This window comes from Parus major, chromosome 19 (genome assembly GCF_001522545.3).
Source record: "Parus major isolate Abel chromosome 19, Parus_major1.1, whole genome shotgun sequence".
Lineage (NCBI taxonomy): Eukaryota > Metazoa > Chordata > Aves > Passeriformes > Paridae > Parus > Parus major.
The window spans coordinates 2,206,060-2,219,502 of NC_031787.1; the positions used below are offsets into that span (position 1 = coordinate 2,206,060).

The window sequence follows — 13,443 nt, forward strand, 5'->3', positions numbered from 1 at the left end:
TAGGGGCAAGAGTGGGGATGGAAGTGTTTTAAGTCAGGGGTTGGAAATCCTTCCAGTTAGGGGCTTGAAGTGCTCACAGCTCTGGTTTCTAAACTCTGCAGGGCAGCAGATTTTAGTGGTGTTTGCAGCACATCCATGTTTGCTCTTTCCTCTCTCCCCAGAAACGAAAGAGGAGCTGGAAGAGCTGATGTCTGACATAAAGAAGACGGCGAACAAAGTGCGCTCCAAGCTAAAGAGTGAGTGTTGTCCTGTGATGGAGCTGTGGGGCTCTTCCTGGAGTTCTCTTGTCCTGGCTGGAAATGTCCCAGGGATGAGCATCACCTTCCCTCTCTGCTGTACCCTCCAGATGCTTTTATTTACTCTTTGTGAATTTTCCCCCTCGTGCCCTGTTCCCAGAATGGGATTGAGGGAATGGGGCCACGAGCAGCTGGTGGGCTCTGAGTGAGTCCTGGCAGGGGTTGGAAGCTGGGCAAACCCCCAGCATGGCCAAAGGTTCTGAAAGGGTGGGTGTAGAGGTGCTGCTGGATGTGCAGGATGTGATCTTCAATGATCTCAGCTAGAGCCAGGGGCCATCTCAAATGGTGATCCATTCCTATGGCCCTGGACACACTGGGATCCTTGATGATAGGATTTGGCCTTAAAAGAAACAAAAATCCTTTTCCATAAGTGTTTTGTTCAGTGTTTTGTAAGGGGCTTTGAAAGCCTTAAGGATTGCAGGACAGGCTCCTGTTTCCTGCTTCCAGAAAAGCCTCTCTGGTATCATATTTACCTGGAGCAGCAGATGACTAGTCCTTGTGCTTTGTCCCAAATCATCTCATGGCCAGCATGATCAATGACAGAAAACAGTCAAGACTGATCAAAAACAACATCTGCTGACAACAAACTGTCTTCTTCAGGCCAGACATTACTCATGCAATGGATAATTCTAATTGCTAGCTTCTTGGGAAAATGTAAATTTACAAATTATCAGAGATGCCCAGTGTTTGCCATTGCCATTCCTTGGGAATGGGGAGTGGTTTGTGACAAGAGGTACTGGTGAAATATTGATACATTTCAGCTGGGCTGTGCTGGAGGGTGAAGGGGCAGCTCCAGGGAATGGGGAGCCCCTGCTGCAGAATGAAAGTTTCTGGGGACAGCTTGGCTCTTAGAGCTGTGGGACATCAGTGTTGGGAATGGGGTCTTCAGCCAGACTCTGGGGATGCCACCAGCTCACACCAGGGGGTTCACATGGAGATGTCTCTGCACACTGGCCTGCCTGCTGATGGGAGCTTTCTCCCAAGTTTTATAAGTCCCTGAAATTAAGTCTTTGAATTAGTGTATCCTGAGCTGGCCTTGAGGAGCAGGTTTTATAGAATCCTGGAATGATTTGAGTTGGAAGAGGCCTTAAAGGTAATCTCATTTCACTCCCTGCCATGGGCAGGGACACCTTCCACTGCACCAGGTTGTCTAACCTGGCCTTGGACACTCCCAGGGATAGGGCAGGATTGCATTGTCCTGCCCTGCACCCCTGGGACCTCTCCCTGCCCAAAGCACAGTGGGACACGAGGGTCCCTGCCACAATTCACAGGCTTTGGGCAGTGAGGGCTTCATGTCAATTATCTTCATAATTAGAGGGGCAGGTCCCTGTGCTGCTACATGGATGCTCAGCACAGTGCAGGGCACTCATTCCAGCCTGGTGGGTACTCCCTGTGCCAGTCCAGACAGCTGGAGGAGCTGCTATTTTTGGGTTCCCTGGAGGAGTCTTGAAGTTTGGTGTTTTGCAGAGACACTTCAGCTCTGGATTTCCTCCTCCTGCCTCTCTGGTGGAAACAGCTCTCCAATCTGTTTGAATACTGGCAATCAGACCTAAGCATCACATTGATTTAATGTGGAAATCCTGGCTCACCAGCCTGGGTGTGACAGTGCTGCCCTTTCAGCCCCAAATCACAGCCAGTGGCCAGGCACCAGGTGCTTTGCAGTCCTGAAACAGGGCTTTGCTGCCAGGCTAAATGGTGGAGTCAGGATTTGGGAACAGCCCAGTACCAGCTGCTCCTCCATCCAGTCTCTCTCAGTCCCTTTGCCAAACAATCTCTTTCCTTTGGTTAAGCACTGGAACAGGTGCTCTGGCAAAGTGGTGGAGTCACCATCCCTGGAAGTGTTCAAAAAATGAGTACATGTGGCAGTGTGGCTTAACAGGCTTGAGGTAATGGGTCAAAGGTTGGATTTGATGATCTTGGAGGTCTTTTACAGCCTTAATGATCCTGTGGTTTTTCTCCAATGTGTCCTTCTGCCCTGACCAGGCATTGAGCAGAGTATTGAACAAGAGGAAGGACTGAACAGGTCATCGGCTGACCTGCGGATAAGGAAAACTCAGGTGAGCCTCTGCCTGTGGCACCAGGACGGGGAAAGTGGGAAGCTGAGGGATCCCAGGAAGTGCTGGGAGAGGAGGCCTGTGCTTGGCTATGGATTTCTCTGCATGAAGCTGTCCTCCTGCCCAGCCAGTGTGTAATTTTTACCTCCTGGTGATGCTTTGGTGAGAGTGTACCCGGTGGGAAACAACCATTGCTCCAGCCTAGAATCTGTCCTTGCATCACTGCAGAGCTGCCTTTAATCCTTTTTCTAACTTGAGTTAATATTTTCTGTTTAATCAGTTCAATCACAAGGTACATTTTGATATGCTTTTTATTTGCTGTGAATATTCAGGTAGGTTTATTTCATGTCTGAAAGCCATTTAAAATGCCTTTTTCCAGCCGATTTTGCGCAAAACTCCGTGTTTTTCAAAAATCAAATGCATATTGTAGACGTGTGGGATGCCCATGGGAACATAGAATAACAATCTGAGAAAATAAACACTGAGTTAAATAACTTCTTAAGCAAAAGAGGTGTAGCATGGTGTGCTAGTGAGCAGGAAGGGTGTCACTCAGCACCCAGGCTATATTTGGCTCCAGATCAACATATGTTGATAGTTTTCAGCTGAATGAGAATGAAGTGGATTTTAGGAAAAAACAGTTTTGGAACAGCAGAGGAGTCGACTGGATGGCACGTCACATTGTTGCTGGGTTTTGAGCTGAGATGCTTGGGAGCTGTTCTGACCTTGCTCTGGGCCAGCACCTCTCGAGCAGAGGATGGAGCTGGAGCTGCCAGGGGCGTTCGTGTGAGGTTGGTGGTGGAGGAGGGAGAAGAAGAGCTGAGGCTCTCCATAAATACTCTGCTGTTGCTGGCTCAGAATAGCTGCAGAGCCAGTGCAGGCGTGCCCTGGAGATGTCTCCAGTGTTGTGTGCTGGAGGTGGGGCAGTGCTGGCTGGGGCTGCTCCAGGTGTAAAAACACCTGCACCAACCCCCCTGAGTGCTGCTGCTTCCAGCCATGTCTGACATTCCCGTTCCCTCGCTGTGCAGAGACTCTCCAGAAACAGGAATGGAGCAGGAGAAGGGGCTGGAGCACAAGTCTGATCAGAGGGAGCTGGGGGAGCTCTGGAGAAAAGGAGGTTCAGGGGGGACATTCTCACTTTCTTCAGCTCCCTGACAGGAGGGGGCAGCTGGGGGAGTCAGGCTCAGCTCCTGGGGAACAGGGACAGGACAAGAAGAAACAGCCTGAGGTTGTGCCAGTGGGGGTTCCCTCTCATGGAACCCTCAGCTCCCTCTCTCCTTCTCTTCCCTCTCAGCACTCCACACTGTCCCGCAAGTTCGTGGAGGTGATGTCCGAGTACAACGCCACGCAGACTGACTACCGGGAGCGCTGCAAGGGCAGGATCCAGAGGCAGCTGGAGATCAGTGAGTAAACCTGGAGTGGGAACACAGCTGTGCATCCTGCACTGGCTCACAATGGATCAGAGCTGCTCCCACAGCCAGGCAGAGCTTCCCTGGAAAACCTGGGATGCACAGGAGCCTGTGGGAGTGACTGGGACACGGCTTCTGTGGGAGATGGACATGGGCTGGTACACTGAGGTTCAGTGGCAAAGTGCATCCTGCAAAGTCCATCCCAAAAGGCTGCAGAGATAGCACAGGGATCACAAGGAGAGGAGTTTATTCTGTGTTCGTAGCCCACTTTTAATTCAAAGAAGCTCATGGGAATTCCTGACTCCTGCGTGTACTTGTCCTTCCTCAGGGTGATCTTCTTCAGGGATGAACTGAGCTAAACATTAAAACAGAGAAGGGAATTCTTGAGATGGGAGCACTCCCTGCTCCTGATGGTCTCCCTGGCACAGGAAGAGCAGGAGCCTCAGTGCTGCCCCAGGCACCTCTCAGGGCCCAGGACCTGATGGCTCTTAGCAGCCATTATGTTGTGGCCAAAGGTGGACCTCAGGTGACACCTCTGAGGCTGGTGACACCTCACCCAGGTGACACTACTGTGGCACTAAGAGCTCTGAGTCATCCAGAGCCCATCACTTAGGAGAAGTCCAGTCCTGCCTGTCTATAAAAACACTTTCCTTATGGTTCTTCTGTGCAGTCAGTGGTACCTGGATAGTTTGGAGAAATGGGATTATCTCCCAGCAAAGAAGAAATGTGTAATTAGGGAAATAAGGGGAAAGTCAGGACATGCAGAGATTAAAGGAGATTTTTGCAAATAATCTGTGAGACATGTTCTGTTCTGGGGTTTGTGCTCAGATTGGAAGGCTCTGAACTTAGTCCTTTTTTTCTTTCCTAACAACCAAATGGATGTTTTTCTTTCCTCCAGCAACTTAGTGTGAATAATGGCAGGAGATCTGTGAGTCAGTCTGGTGTCCTTGATGGTCACCTGTGTGAATGTGCTTCATTGGTCTGGGAATCTGGGTGCTGTGGGGTGTGGGAATTTCTGTGGAGGGCTGGAAGGAGACACAGCTGTGCAAGCCTTAACCTTTGTTCAGGTTAGTCTTTGTGATGTCTGATACTATCAGGGCTGGATGGGAAGGCTGACTGACACGAGGCTCAACAAGAGCTTGCCAGTTTGCTGTAAAGCAGGATGTGTCACTGCTCCAGTGCCTGACTCATCCATCAGCCAACATCACCCTGCAGTTGACAGCTGAGGAGTGGCTTGTCATGTGAACAGGAATTTAAGGTATCCCTGTGCCTCCCTCTGAGGGAGGAGATTTGGAAGGACTCAGCCATGTCCTTGGTTGGAAGCAGACCTGAAGGAAACCTTCCTCTTGTTTTCCTACTGGATTTTGGGAGGGCTCTGCTTAAGTTCTGAAGATCTGTTGTTCTTCTTGTGTCTGCTGTGTCCATCCTGCCAGGTTGTCAGTGCCTGACAGAGCCTGATGGGTGCAGGGAAAGGGCTCAGGAGTCTCCATGGAGCAATGTGTGGTGTAGGGGAGGTGTCCCAGCTCCTGATAGCAAGGGACTCTAGTTCCCTTCAGGATGGAGGTGTGGAGGAGTGTGGCAGATGAGTGCATTTCTCATTGCTACACAAGAGCTGCAGGGGTGGGATGGGGCTGTGCTGGGGAGGGACAGAGCACAGCCCTTTGCCAAGGCTGGATTCCCCCATCAGGACAGTGGAAAATATTTCCTGGCAAAAAGACTGATCAAAAGGAGCAGCTTACAGATGTTTTACCTGCAGTGCTGCCTGGACAGGGGCTCTGCTTGGCCTGGGCTGTCCCAGCCAGTGCCTTCAGCCCCAGCTGCTCCAGGGGCTCCTGCACAGGCTCCTTGGAACAGCTCAGCTGGGATGTGGTGCCTGCACAGATCTCCACAACACCCTCAGCTCTTGTTTTCTGCTGAGGAGTCCAAAGATAGAAAGTGCTGGGAGCTCTGACAGCAAAGCCAGTGAATCACTCAGGTTTTCAGAGTATGACAGCAGGAACTTCTCAGCTGCTCTGGGCAGGCTCTCCAGCACCCAGTGAGTTTCTCCATCCTCACCACATCTGGCTCTGCAAGTAGGACAGTGGCAGAGTTGGTGATGTAGAGTCAGTGCCCCGGGCTGTAGCCACCCCCTGGGGCACCCCACAGCCTCTCAGGATCTGTTCCCTTGTCCTTGTGTAGGCACTGCTGTGTCTGTGTGTGCCAGAGCTTGTGCCTCAGTAACCATCAGCATCACGCTGCCCACCCAGGAGATCTCTGAGGAGATGAAGTGTATTTAGGTTTTGCTCCCAGAGAAGTTGGATTTGGAGCTTGGAGGAGCTGCTCACCATGGTGGGTGTGCAGCTGAAGTTATGGAGGTGCTGCACAGATGCTGCTTGGTTTTAGGGACAGTTTTGTTATGTGCAAAACCAAGGAGACAAAGGTAAAGTATCTTCTGTATCCAAGGGCACTAGAGATTTCATCTGGCCCTGCTGTGCCAGACCAGTGAACTGCTGTGCAGAACAATGAGCTGTGGTTGTATCCCACCCTGAGCCAAGAGAGTCTGGGGGCTGCTCTGGCCCTGGCAGCTCATCTGGGCCACTCCAGAGTTTATTTAGGATTCCTGTGGCACTTTGGTCTCAGGAATGACCTGGGATTTATCTTGAGTGCAGATGCTGAGGGACAAGGAGGTGGGTGGCACTTTGTGATATGCTGGGCATGGTTTTGTAGCTGAATCCTTCTCATCCTGACACCAGCATGGGCAGTGTCAGACCTGGCTGAGCTGGGTGACAGCCAAGTGTGCCAGTCACTCCTACCTGTTACCTCACACACAGGTGAACAGGACAGCATTATCCATCTCTCCATGAATTGCATGGATTTATGTCTAATAAGAGCTTAAAAGTCAGCTCCAGGCAGAGGATCCCAGCCTTGGAAAGGTGCCTTGTCCTCAGCATGTCCGGCGTGAGCCCCAGCTGTGGCTGTGCAGGTGCTGGTGCAGCCTGAGGGATGCTGCCAGCCCAGGGGATGCTGCCAGCCTGGAGAGCCCAGCTGAGCCCTTATCTGGCCATGGCACATTGGACTCCTTCAACCCTGAGCTACCTTCCCTATTTATAGACCATCTGCATGCAGAATTGGACTAACTGGCATCCAGTGTCAGCTGAGCTCTGGGACTGAGCTGTGGCACCAGAAGCTTCCCTGGGAGTTTCCCCCACACCCTAACACCTAACAGCTCCTGCCCCATCCCCTGGGAGCTGGTCCATGGGGATGTTCACTCTGTCCAGCTGGGCATTACAGGGCCAAGGACTGTGCCTTGAGGTGGGAAGTCTCCTCAGTAGCTTCATCTTTGCCAGAGCTCCCAGTGGCAGCTTAAAATGAGAGGTGTCATAGCCAGGCTGTCAGAGGGCAGCCCCTCAAACTGCTCTGTAGGCTCTTGGGGCTGAAAGCTTTGCTGTGTTCCACTCCTGGGAAAAATACCACGGAGCCAGCAGAGCCCTGTGGGACCTGTGTTGGGGACAGGGGGCTCTTGGCTGACCTGTGTTGTGTGGTTGCAGCTGGCAGGACCACCACCAGCGAGGAGCTGGAGGACATGCTGGAGAGCGGCAACCCGGCCATCTTCTCCTCTGGGGTAAGCCCTGCCACAGGAGCAGTGAGCACAGCCCAGGGAGGAGGGGGGACAGGGGCTCAGCTCTGGCCTGAGGATGCTGTTAGAGCAGTCTGAATGCTGGTATCCTGCTGCAAGCTACCTGCCTGGGGGTGGTTGGAGGGGCTCTGCAGCTCCTGCTCATCCCTCTCTTGGTGCCCCCAGTCCCAGCATTGGAGCTGGGTCTGAGCATGGTGCTCAGGCCTGATTTTTCTCTGCAGATCATCATGGATTCAAACATCACCAAGCAGGCACTGAATGAGATTGAGACACGGCACAGTGAGATCATCAAACTGGAGAACAGCATCCGAGAGCTGCACGACATGTTCATGGACATGGCCATGCTGGTGGAGAGCCAGGTGGGGAAATGGTGCAGCCCAGGGGCTCCCCTGGAGGGGTTGGAGGGCGATGGGGCTCCCTGTGGTGGGTGGGGAGACTGAGGAGCAGTGCTCCCCTGCATGGGTGGGTGCTGAGAGGAAGAACCACATCATGGCTCCCCAGGGGTGGAGCTGGGCTCCCCAGGGCTGGAGCCACCTGCCTGGCACCCCAGAGCTGGGCTGCTGTGTGTGTGGGGTGGGAGGTTCAGTGAGGGGCTCAGAAGGAGGGCAGTGGGTGGCTGCCATGCAGGGGGAGGTTTCTTCATCTTCCCTGGAGCACCAGGCCCAGGTGGGTGAGCTCAGGGTGCCCCCTCGGCTGTGCTCCAGCCATGGCACCAGTCCCTTCAGCCAGGCACGTGCTCCTGTGTCTTTGCTGACCCCCCTTCTTGCCCGCCATGCTGCCATGGCCCGAGGAGACGTCGGTGGCAGGTAAAGGCCCACGGGCTGAGCCCCGTGGTGCTGCATGCTCTGCTCTGCATGGCTGCTCCTGCATGGCTGCTGCTCGTGTGCCGCTGGGCTGGGCAGGACAGCAAGGGTCACCAGGGCACGGTGGGGTTGGTGGCCTGTCCTGTCTTCAAGGGGCGATGTGGGGAATGCCAGCACCATTGTCCTGTGGGTGAGAAGCTGCTGGCACTGAAGATAGAGGGGTGCTGGGCAGGCAGCAGGGCTGGCAGCTCTGCTCTGCCCCAGGCATGGCACAGGTAAGGAAGAAGCAGCAGCAGTTTTACTCAAGACAGGGAGCAGTTGGTGGGGCTCAGTGCTCAGCACCCCTGGGCCCCAAGGTTTGTCCTCCCTGTGCTCTCCAGCATTAGGTTGAGAAACGGGCATTGCAGAGTTGCTGGCTGTGAGCCTGTGGCTCTGTGGCCTCAATTCCCTCCATGCCATGCAGGAGGACACAGGGCTTCAAACCTCCCACTCCTGCCACCTCTGTCCAGCTGCTGCAGGACATGGCTGTTTCCCTACCCAGTCAGGATGGGGCCAAAGGAGGTGAACGAGGCTGGAGGAGCTCACCCCAACCTGACTCCCCACACCCACAGGAGCCCCCTCTCCCAGCCTATCCCTGCAGCAGGCTCAGAGCAGGGCAGGGGTCTGGCCTTGCTCCGGACCCTCCCACCTTCAGTGCGGATCAGAGCAGTGGTCCCTGGTCCCTGCACGTGCATGGTTTTGTGAGCAGCCCTCATGGTGCTACTGGTGCTGTCCTTGCTCCCTGCCAGCTGTTTCAGCAGCATGTGTGTGGTGCTGGTGTAGGTCCTGTTGTGGCTTTGGTGTCACCTGAGATATGGGACAGGTCAGCGCCAGGACCGGGCTGGGAACTCCCTTATCCCTCCCCCTTGCTTGTTTCCCTGCTGGGATGTGCAGAGAGATCCTCTGGGATGGGACATGCAGTGAGAACAGCCCAGGAAACTCCCAGTGCCCACAGGCAGCTGATGGTGCTTCTCTCCATGCAGGGCTGCTGGGCAGGGCAGCATCCACCCGGAGCCAGGGAGCAGCAGAGCAGGAAGGAGCTCACGTCTGCGTGCGCGTGGGCGCGTGGGCTGTGTCCTCCTCCTGCAGGGAGAAATGATTGACCGCATTGAGTACAACGTGGAGCACTCGGTGGACTATGTGGAGCGGGCTGTGTCCGACACCAAAAAAGCGGTGAAGTACCAGAGCAAAGCCAGACGGGTGAGTCACGGCCCTGGCTGGGCCCATCTGCCCCTGCCTGCACTGCTGACACCTCCCTCCCAGGCACAGGGCCCGGCTGGCACCTTGCCTGCCCCAGGCAGCCTGGCACAGCTTTGCAGGTGCCTGGGGCCTGCATTACCCCACGCCCCTGGGAGCAGCCCAGGTCCCCAGGCTTGCACAGCTGAGGCAGAGCTCCCAGCACAGACTGTGAAAGCTGACACTGAGCCATAGGGCAGGGGTGCTGCTTGGGGGGAGGAAAAGGGACAAGGCCACCCCTGGACCAGGCATGCTGTGAGAGCCACATCCCTTGCAAACAAATATAGGGAAAGGCCATGGTTCAGCTCAGACTCTGAGCACCGTGCCAGCTGTCCTGCTCCCAACACCTAGTCCTGTATCAGCTTGGGGACCTGAAGGCCACCAGCTCAGCTCTGTCAGCCTGGGGCAGGAGCAGGGGTGTCCCTCCCTGCCCAGGACTGCCAGAGCCCTTCTGGCTCCCAAGCTGCTGCTCAGAGCCCACCATGGGCAAGGGGAACGGGAGGAAATGCTGTTCTGAACTCCTGGGTCCATCCTGCCCCAACACTCACCATCCCCTCTCCCCTCTCTCCCTGCCTCCACTGGGACACCTGAGCAGAAGAAGATCATGATCATAATCTGCTGTGTGATCCTGGGCATCGTCATCGCCTCCACCTTTGGCGGCATTTTCGGCTAGACTCACCCCACAGGACTGTTTGTGTGCGATGGATGGAGCCGCGCGTGCCATGGGGCTGCAGCCACACCGGAGCAACCCACGCAGCCCCGGAGCCTCCCAGCAGCATTTCAGTTTCTAATGCATGGTTGTTTGTGACGCTGTGTGTGCGGTGCGGTGCGTCTGTGTGGAGGGAGCTCCAGCCCCGGGGCGCAGGCGGGGGGCAAGCGATGGTGATGGGCGCAAGGGGGACCCTGGGGGGGAAACCCGAGCTCTCATCACTGCTCCAGGCTGGGTGGCTGGCTGGGACCAGGAGGGAGACACAAGTGACTTTGGGCACTGCTGCTCATCCTGTGATGGGCGGTGTTAGTGACAGCTGAGGAGGAGGGACCGATGGTGGGTGTTAGGGGTCCTTGGGAGTACGGTGCCCAGTCAACCTCCCCAGCTTGCCCATCACCTCCAACTCTCATGTCTGTCAGCCGCATCTGTGCTTGCAAACACCTTCCCTCGGGCTGCTTCTCTTCGGGGCCCTTCCCCAGGGGTGCGCTCTGCCCAGCCCTGCCTGGCCAGTGACTGTGTCTGGCTCTGGGGCTCCATCCCTGCCACTCCTCCGGTGGCAGGGCTGTCCCCTCCCTCCATGAGCCCTCACCCCAGCAGGGTGCCAAAGGCTGGATGTGCCACTGCAGCTGGTGGGTGCCTGATGGAGCACTGTGGAATAAGGGGCTGCTGCCTGGGGCCATCAGGGTTGCCTGGAGACAGGAATAGGGCACATGAGGGCTAGTGCTGCTCCTGGGTGCTGGCCTGACTGGGCAGGATGGCATGGATAGTCTGAGGCCAGTGAATTTGCTGCTCATGCTGCACCACACCCTCATTGCAGTGCTCTCAGCCCTGGCACACGGTGGTCCTGGCTCCTGTTGCCCACAGGCTGGGACTCTGCCCACCGGGGTTTGGGGCTGTTGCTGATGTCCACAGCCCCTGGCAGCACCCACCTGCAAGCAGGGCTGCTCCAGCCTTGCTTTTTCACACCCGTGGCCGGGGGTTAGAAGCAGCTGGGCTTTCTCCTGTTGTGGTCCCAGGAGCAGCCCTTGCTGCATCCAGCCCCCTGCAGGTGAGGAAGAGGAGCCTTCCTCCTCCTCCTCCTGTACCCAGTCTGGTTGTGAACAGGCCAGTGCCTGACTGCCTGTTTGCCACCTCCTGGCATCCTGCTGCTCCTGGCACCTGCCCTTCTGCCCAGCCATCCAGTGAGGCACCTGCTCTCAGAGGGGTGCTGTGGGACAACCTGGGGGTCCTGTGCTGTGCCCACAACACAGATGCAGCTGCTGTGGGGCCCAAGCCCATTGGCAGCTCAGGGGAGTCACTGCCTGTTTCCCTCAGGCTAGGGACAGGTCTCTGCCCTCACCTTCCTCTGGAGACCCCAGGGCTCTGGCTGGCCTGTGCTGATGCCAGAGCACCAGAGAGGAGTCCCAAGGTAGGCTGGGCTCGCTGCCACACTGGGACAGGGGCTGGCTGGCAGGTGCTGGTAGCAGAAAAGGGACCCTGGATGGCAGCCAGTATTCCAGCCTCAGGCAGCATCACCTCCCAGCTCCCACCAGCACCAGGGCAGGTGCTGTGGCTCAGGCACTGGCCTTGTGTGGTGCCCCTGGGTGCAGGGGAAAGGCAGTGGCTGCAGCCCCAGAGTGCTGCCTCCCCCAGGGCCAGCCCTGCCCAGCAGCAGCTCCTCTGCCACTGTTACCCGAGGTCCCCCCCACAGCCCCTTGTTGCATGCAGCTGCCCTTGGGAAGTGGGTCCAGCCTGGTTCCCCACACTGCCCAGCCCAAGCCCCAGCCCCTCAGGGTGCAGCCACGGGAACACCCCAGAGCAGAGCCCCCTTCTTTCACAGTCCCACACCGAACCATGTGAGCTCCAGCACTGCAGCCTGTGTGCACTGAAGGGCTTGGGGCACCAGGACCGTGCAGGCAGAGGTGGGAGGCAGGCAAGGGCAGGGTCTCTGCTCCAGGGGGACACGTCTGGCTGCAGGAAAAGGGAGTAGCCATGCTTCTGTCCCTCAGCAGCTCCCTGCCACTGCCATCCACGCTTGCTCTGCCAGGCCAGCAAGAGCCCCAGGGCCCCTCCAGGAAGCAATAACACTGGGCAGGCAGGAAAACCCTCCTGCCAGGCTCCTGCCCTGCAGCCATGCTCCTGCCCTGCAGCCATGCCCACTGCTAGCACAAGGTGACTTCTTTTTCTTCCAGGCAGCGGCTTTAGTGGCACAAGCTCACCTGACATCAGGGCTGTGGCACCCTGTCAAGGCACAAGGCCAGGAACTGCACTGGGGGGAATTCTTGGCCCTTGCTCCTTGTTGGCACCACCACTGCCAGCAGCCCCCACAGCAGCACGAGTCAGACAGGGCCAGTCAGGGCCACTGGCACTTTGCTGGGTGGATCCTGTGGGCAGCAGCAGCGCTGGGCTCCGAAGCAAGGGAGATGAGGAACAGCTGCCCCACAGGCAGGCTCACACTGTCCTCGCTGTGAGGGGAGGGTGTTTTGGTGCAATAATTACCCCTGCACTACGGGAAGCCCCATTGAATTCCTTTTCACCTACCTGTCGTTGCATGTACAGACCAAATCACCAAGTGTGGTTGTGCTTTGGGAAGACGTTTCACCTTTTCTTTCCAGCCCCCCAACCTGCACCCGCTTGTCCTTTGGGTTCCACCACCTCTGTTCCAAGTGCCACCCGCCCTCCCCACGCCGGGAGCGTGTTGATGCAGTATTCCATGAGCAGTGTGGGGCACGCACAGCTTGCACTCGAACTGGGGATTGGTTTTTTTTTTTTTGTAATTAATGTACTTGAAGGCTTTCCGAGCCCCCCGTGGAGTTCTACTGTTGCTGTACTGTGAGCTAAGTGTCCTTGTTTTCTATGTGGATCTTGACCCTGGCTTGCTCTGTCTCACTGGGCTGGATGACACTGTATGTTGCCTCTCTTCTCCTTCCCTCTTTCCCTCCCTGCTAGCATTCCTTTCTTCTCCCAAGGCTTTGGGTGCAAAACAGCTTCCCATTTTGTGGAATTTTTATGTAGAATAAACATTTGTAACTGTAAAGCTCTGGGTGGCACCTCTCATTGTTTCAAGGGAAGGGGAGTCAGCCCCAGCACCCTGGAAAGACTGAAGCAAACAGGATGGGCTTGGTGCCAAGCACCAACAGGAGTAACTGGAATAACCCCTGTGCCAGGAGCAACTTTGTCCTCATGGATCTACACCTTGACAGTGTGGATCCTCTGCAGGCAGAGGGGAAGCTGCCAGGGCACGAGGTACCATACTCCCACCTCAGTAGTCCCAGCACCGAGGGCAGGACGCAGGAGACCAGCAA

General features: G+C 56.2%; 1 protein-coding gene across 1 annotated transcript in view; it reads left to right on the forward strand.

Annotated features, from left to right (window-relative positions):
• Window positions 1-13,175, forward strand: part of STX1A (syntaxin 1A) — a 46,958-nt gene extending 33,783 nt beyond the window's left edge. The window contains exons 4-10 of the mRNA XM_015646859.3: window positions 162-236; window positions 2,280-2,353; window positions 3,642-3,750; window positions 7,284-7,357; window positions 7,594-7,731; window positions 9,304-9,414; window positions 10,046-13,175. Coding sequence (XP_015502345.1) covers window positions 162-236; window positions 2,280-2,353; window positions 3,642-3,750; window positions 7,284-7,357; window positions 7,594-7,731; window positions 9,304-9,414; window positions 10,046-10,123 — 659 coding nt within the window. The 3' untranslated portion in view covers window positions 10,124-13,175. The remainder of the gene's footprint in view (window positions 1-161; window positions 237-2,279; window positions 2,354-3,641; window positions 3,751-7,283; window positions 7,358-7,593; window positions 7,732-9,303; window positions 9,415-10,045) is intronic.
• Window positions 13,176-13,443: the final 268 nt, after the last annotated feature.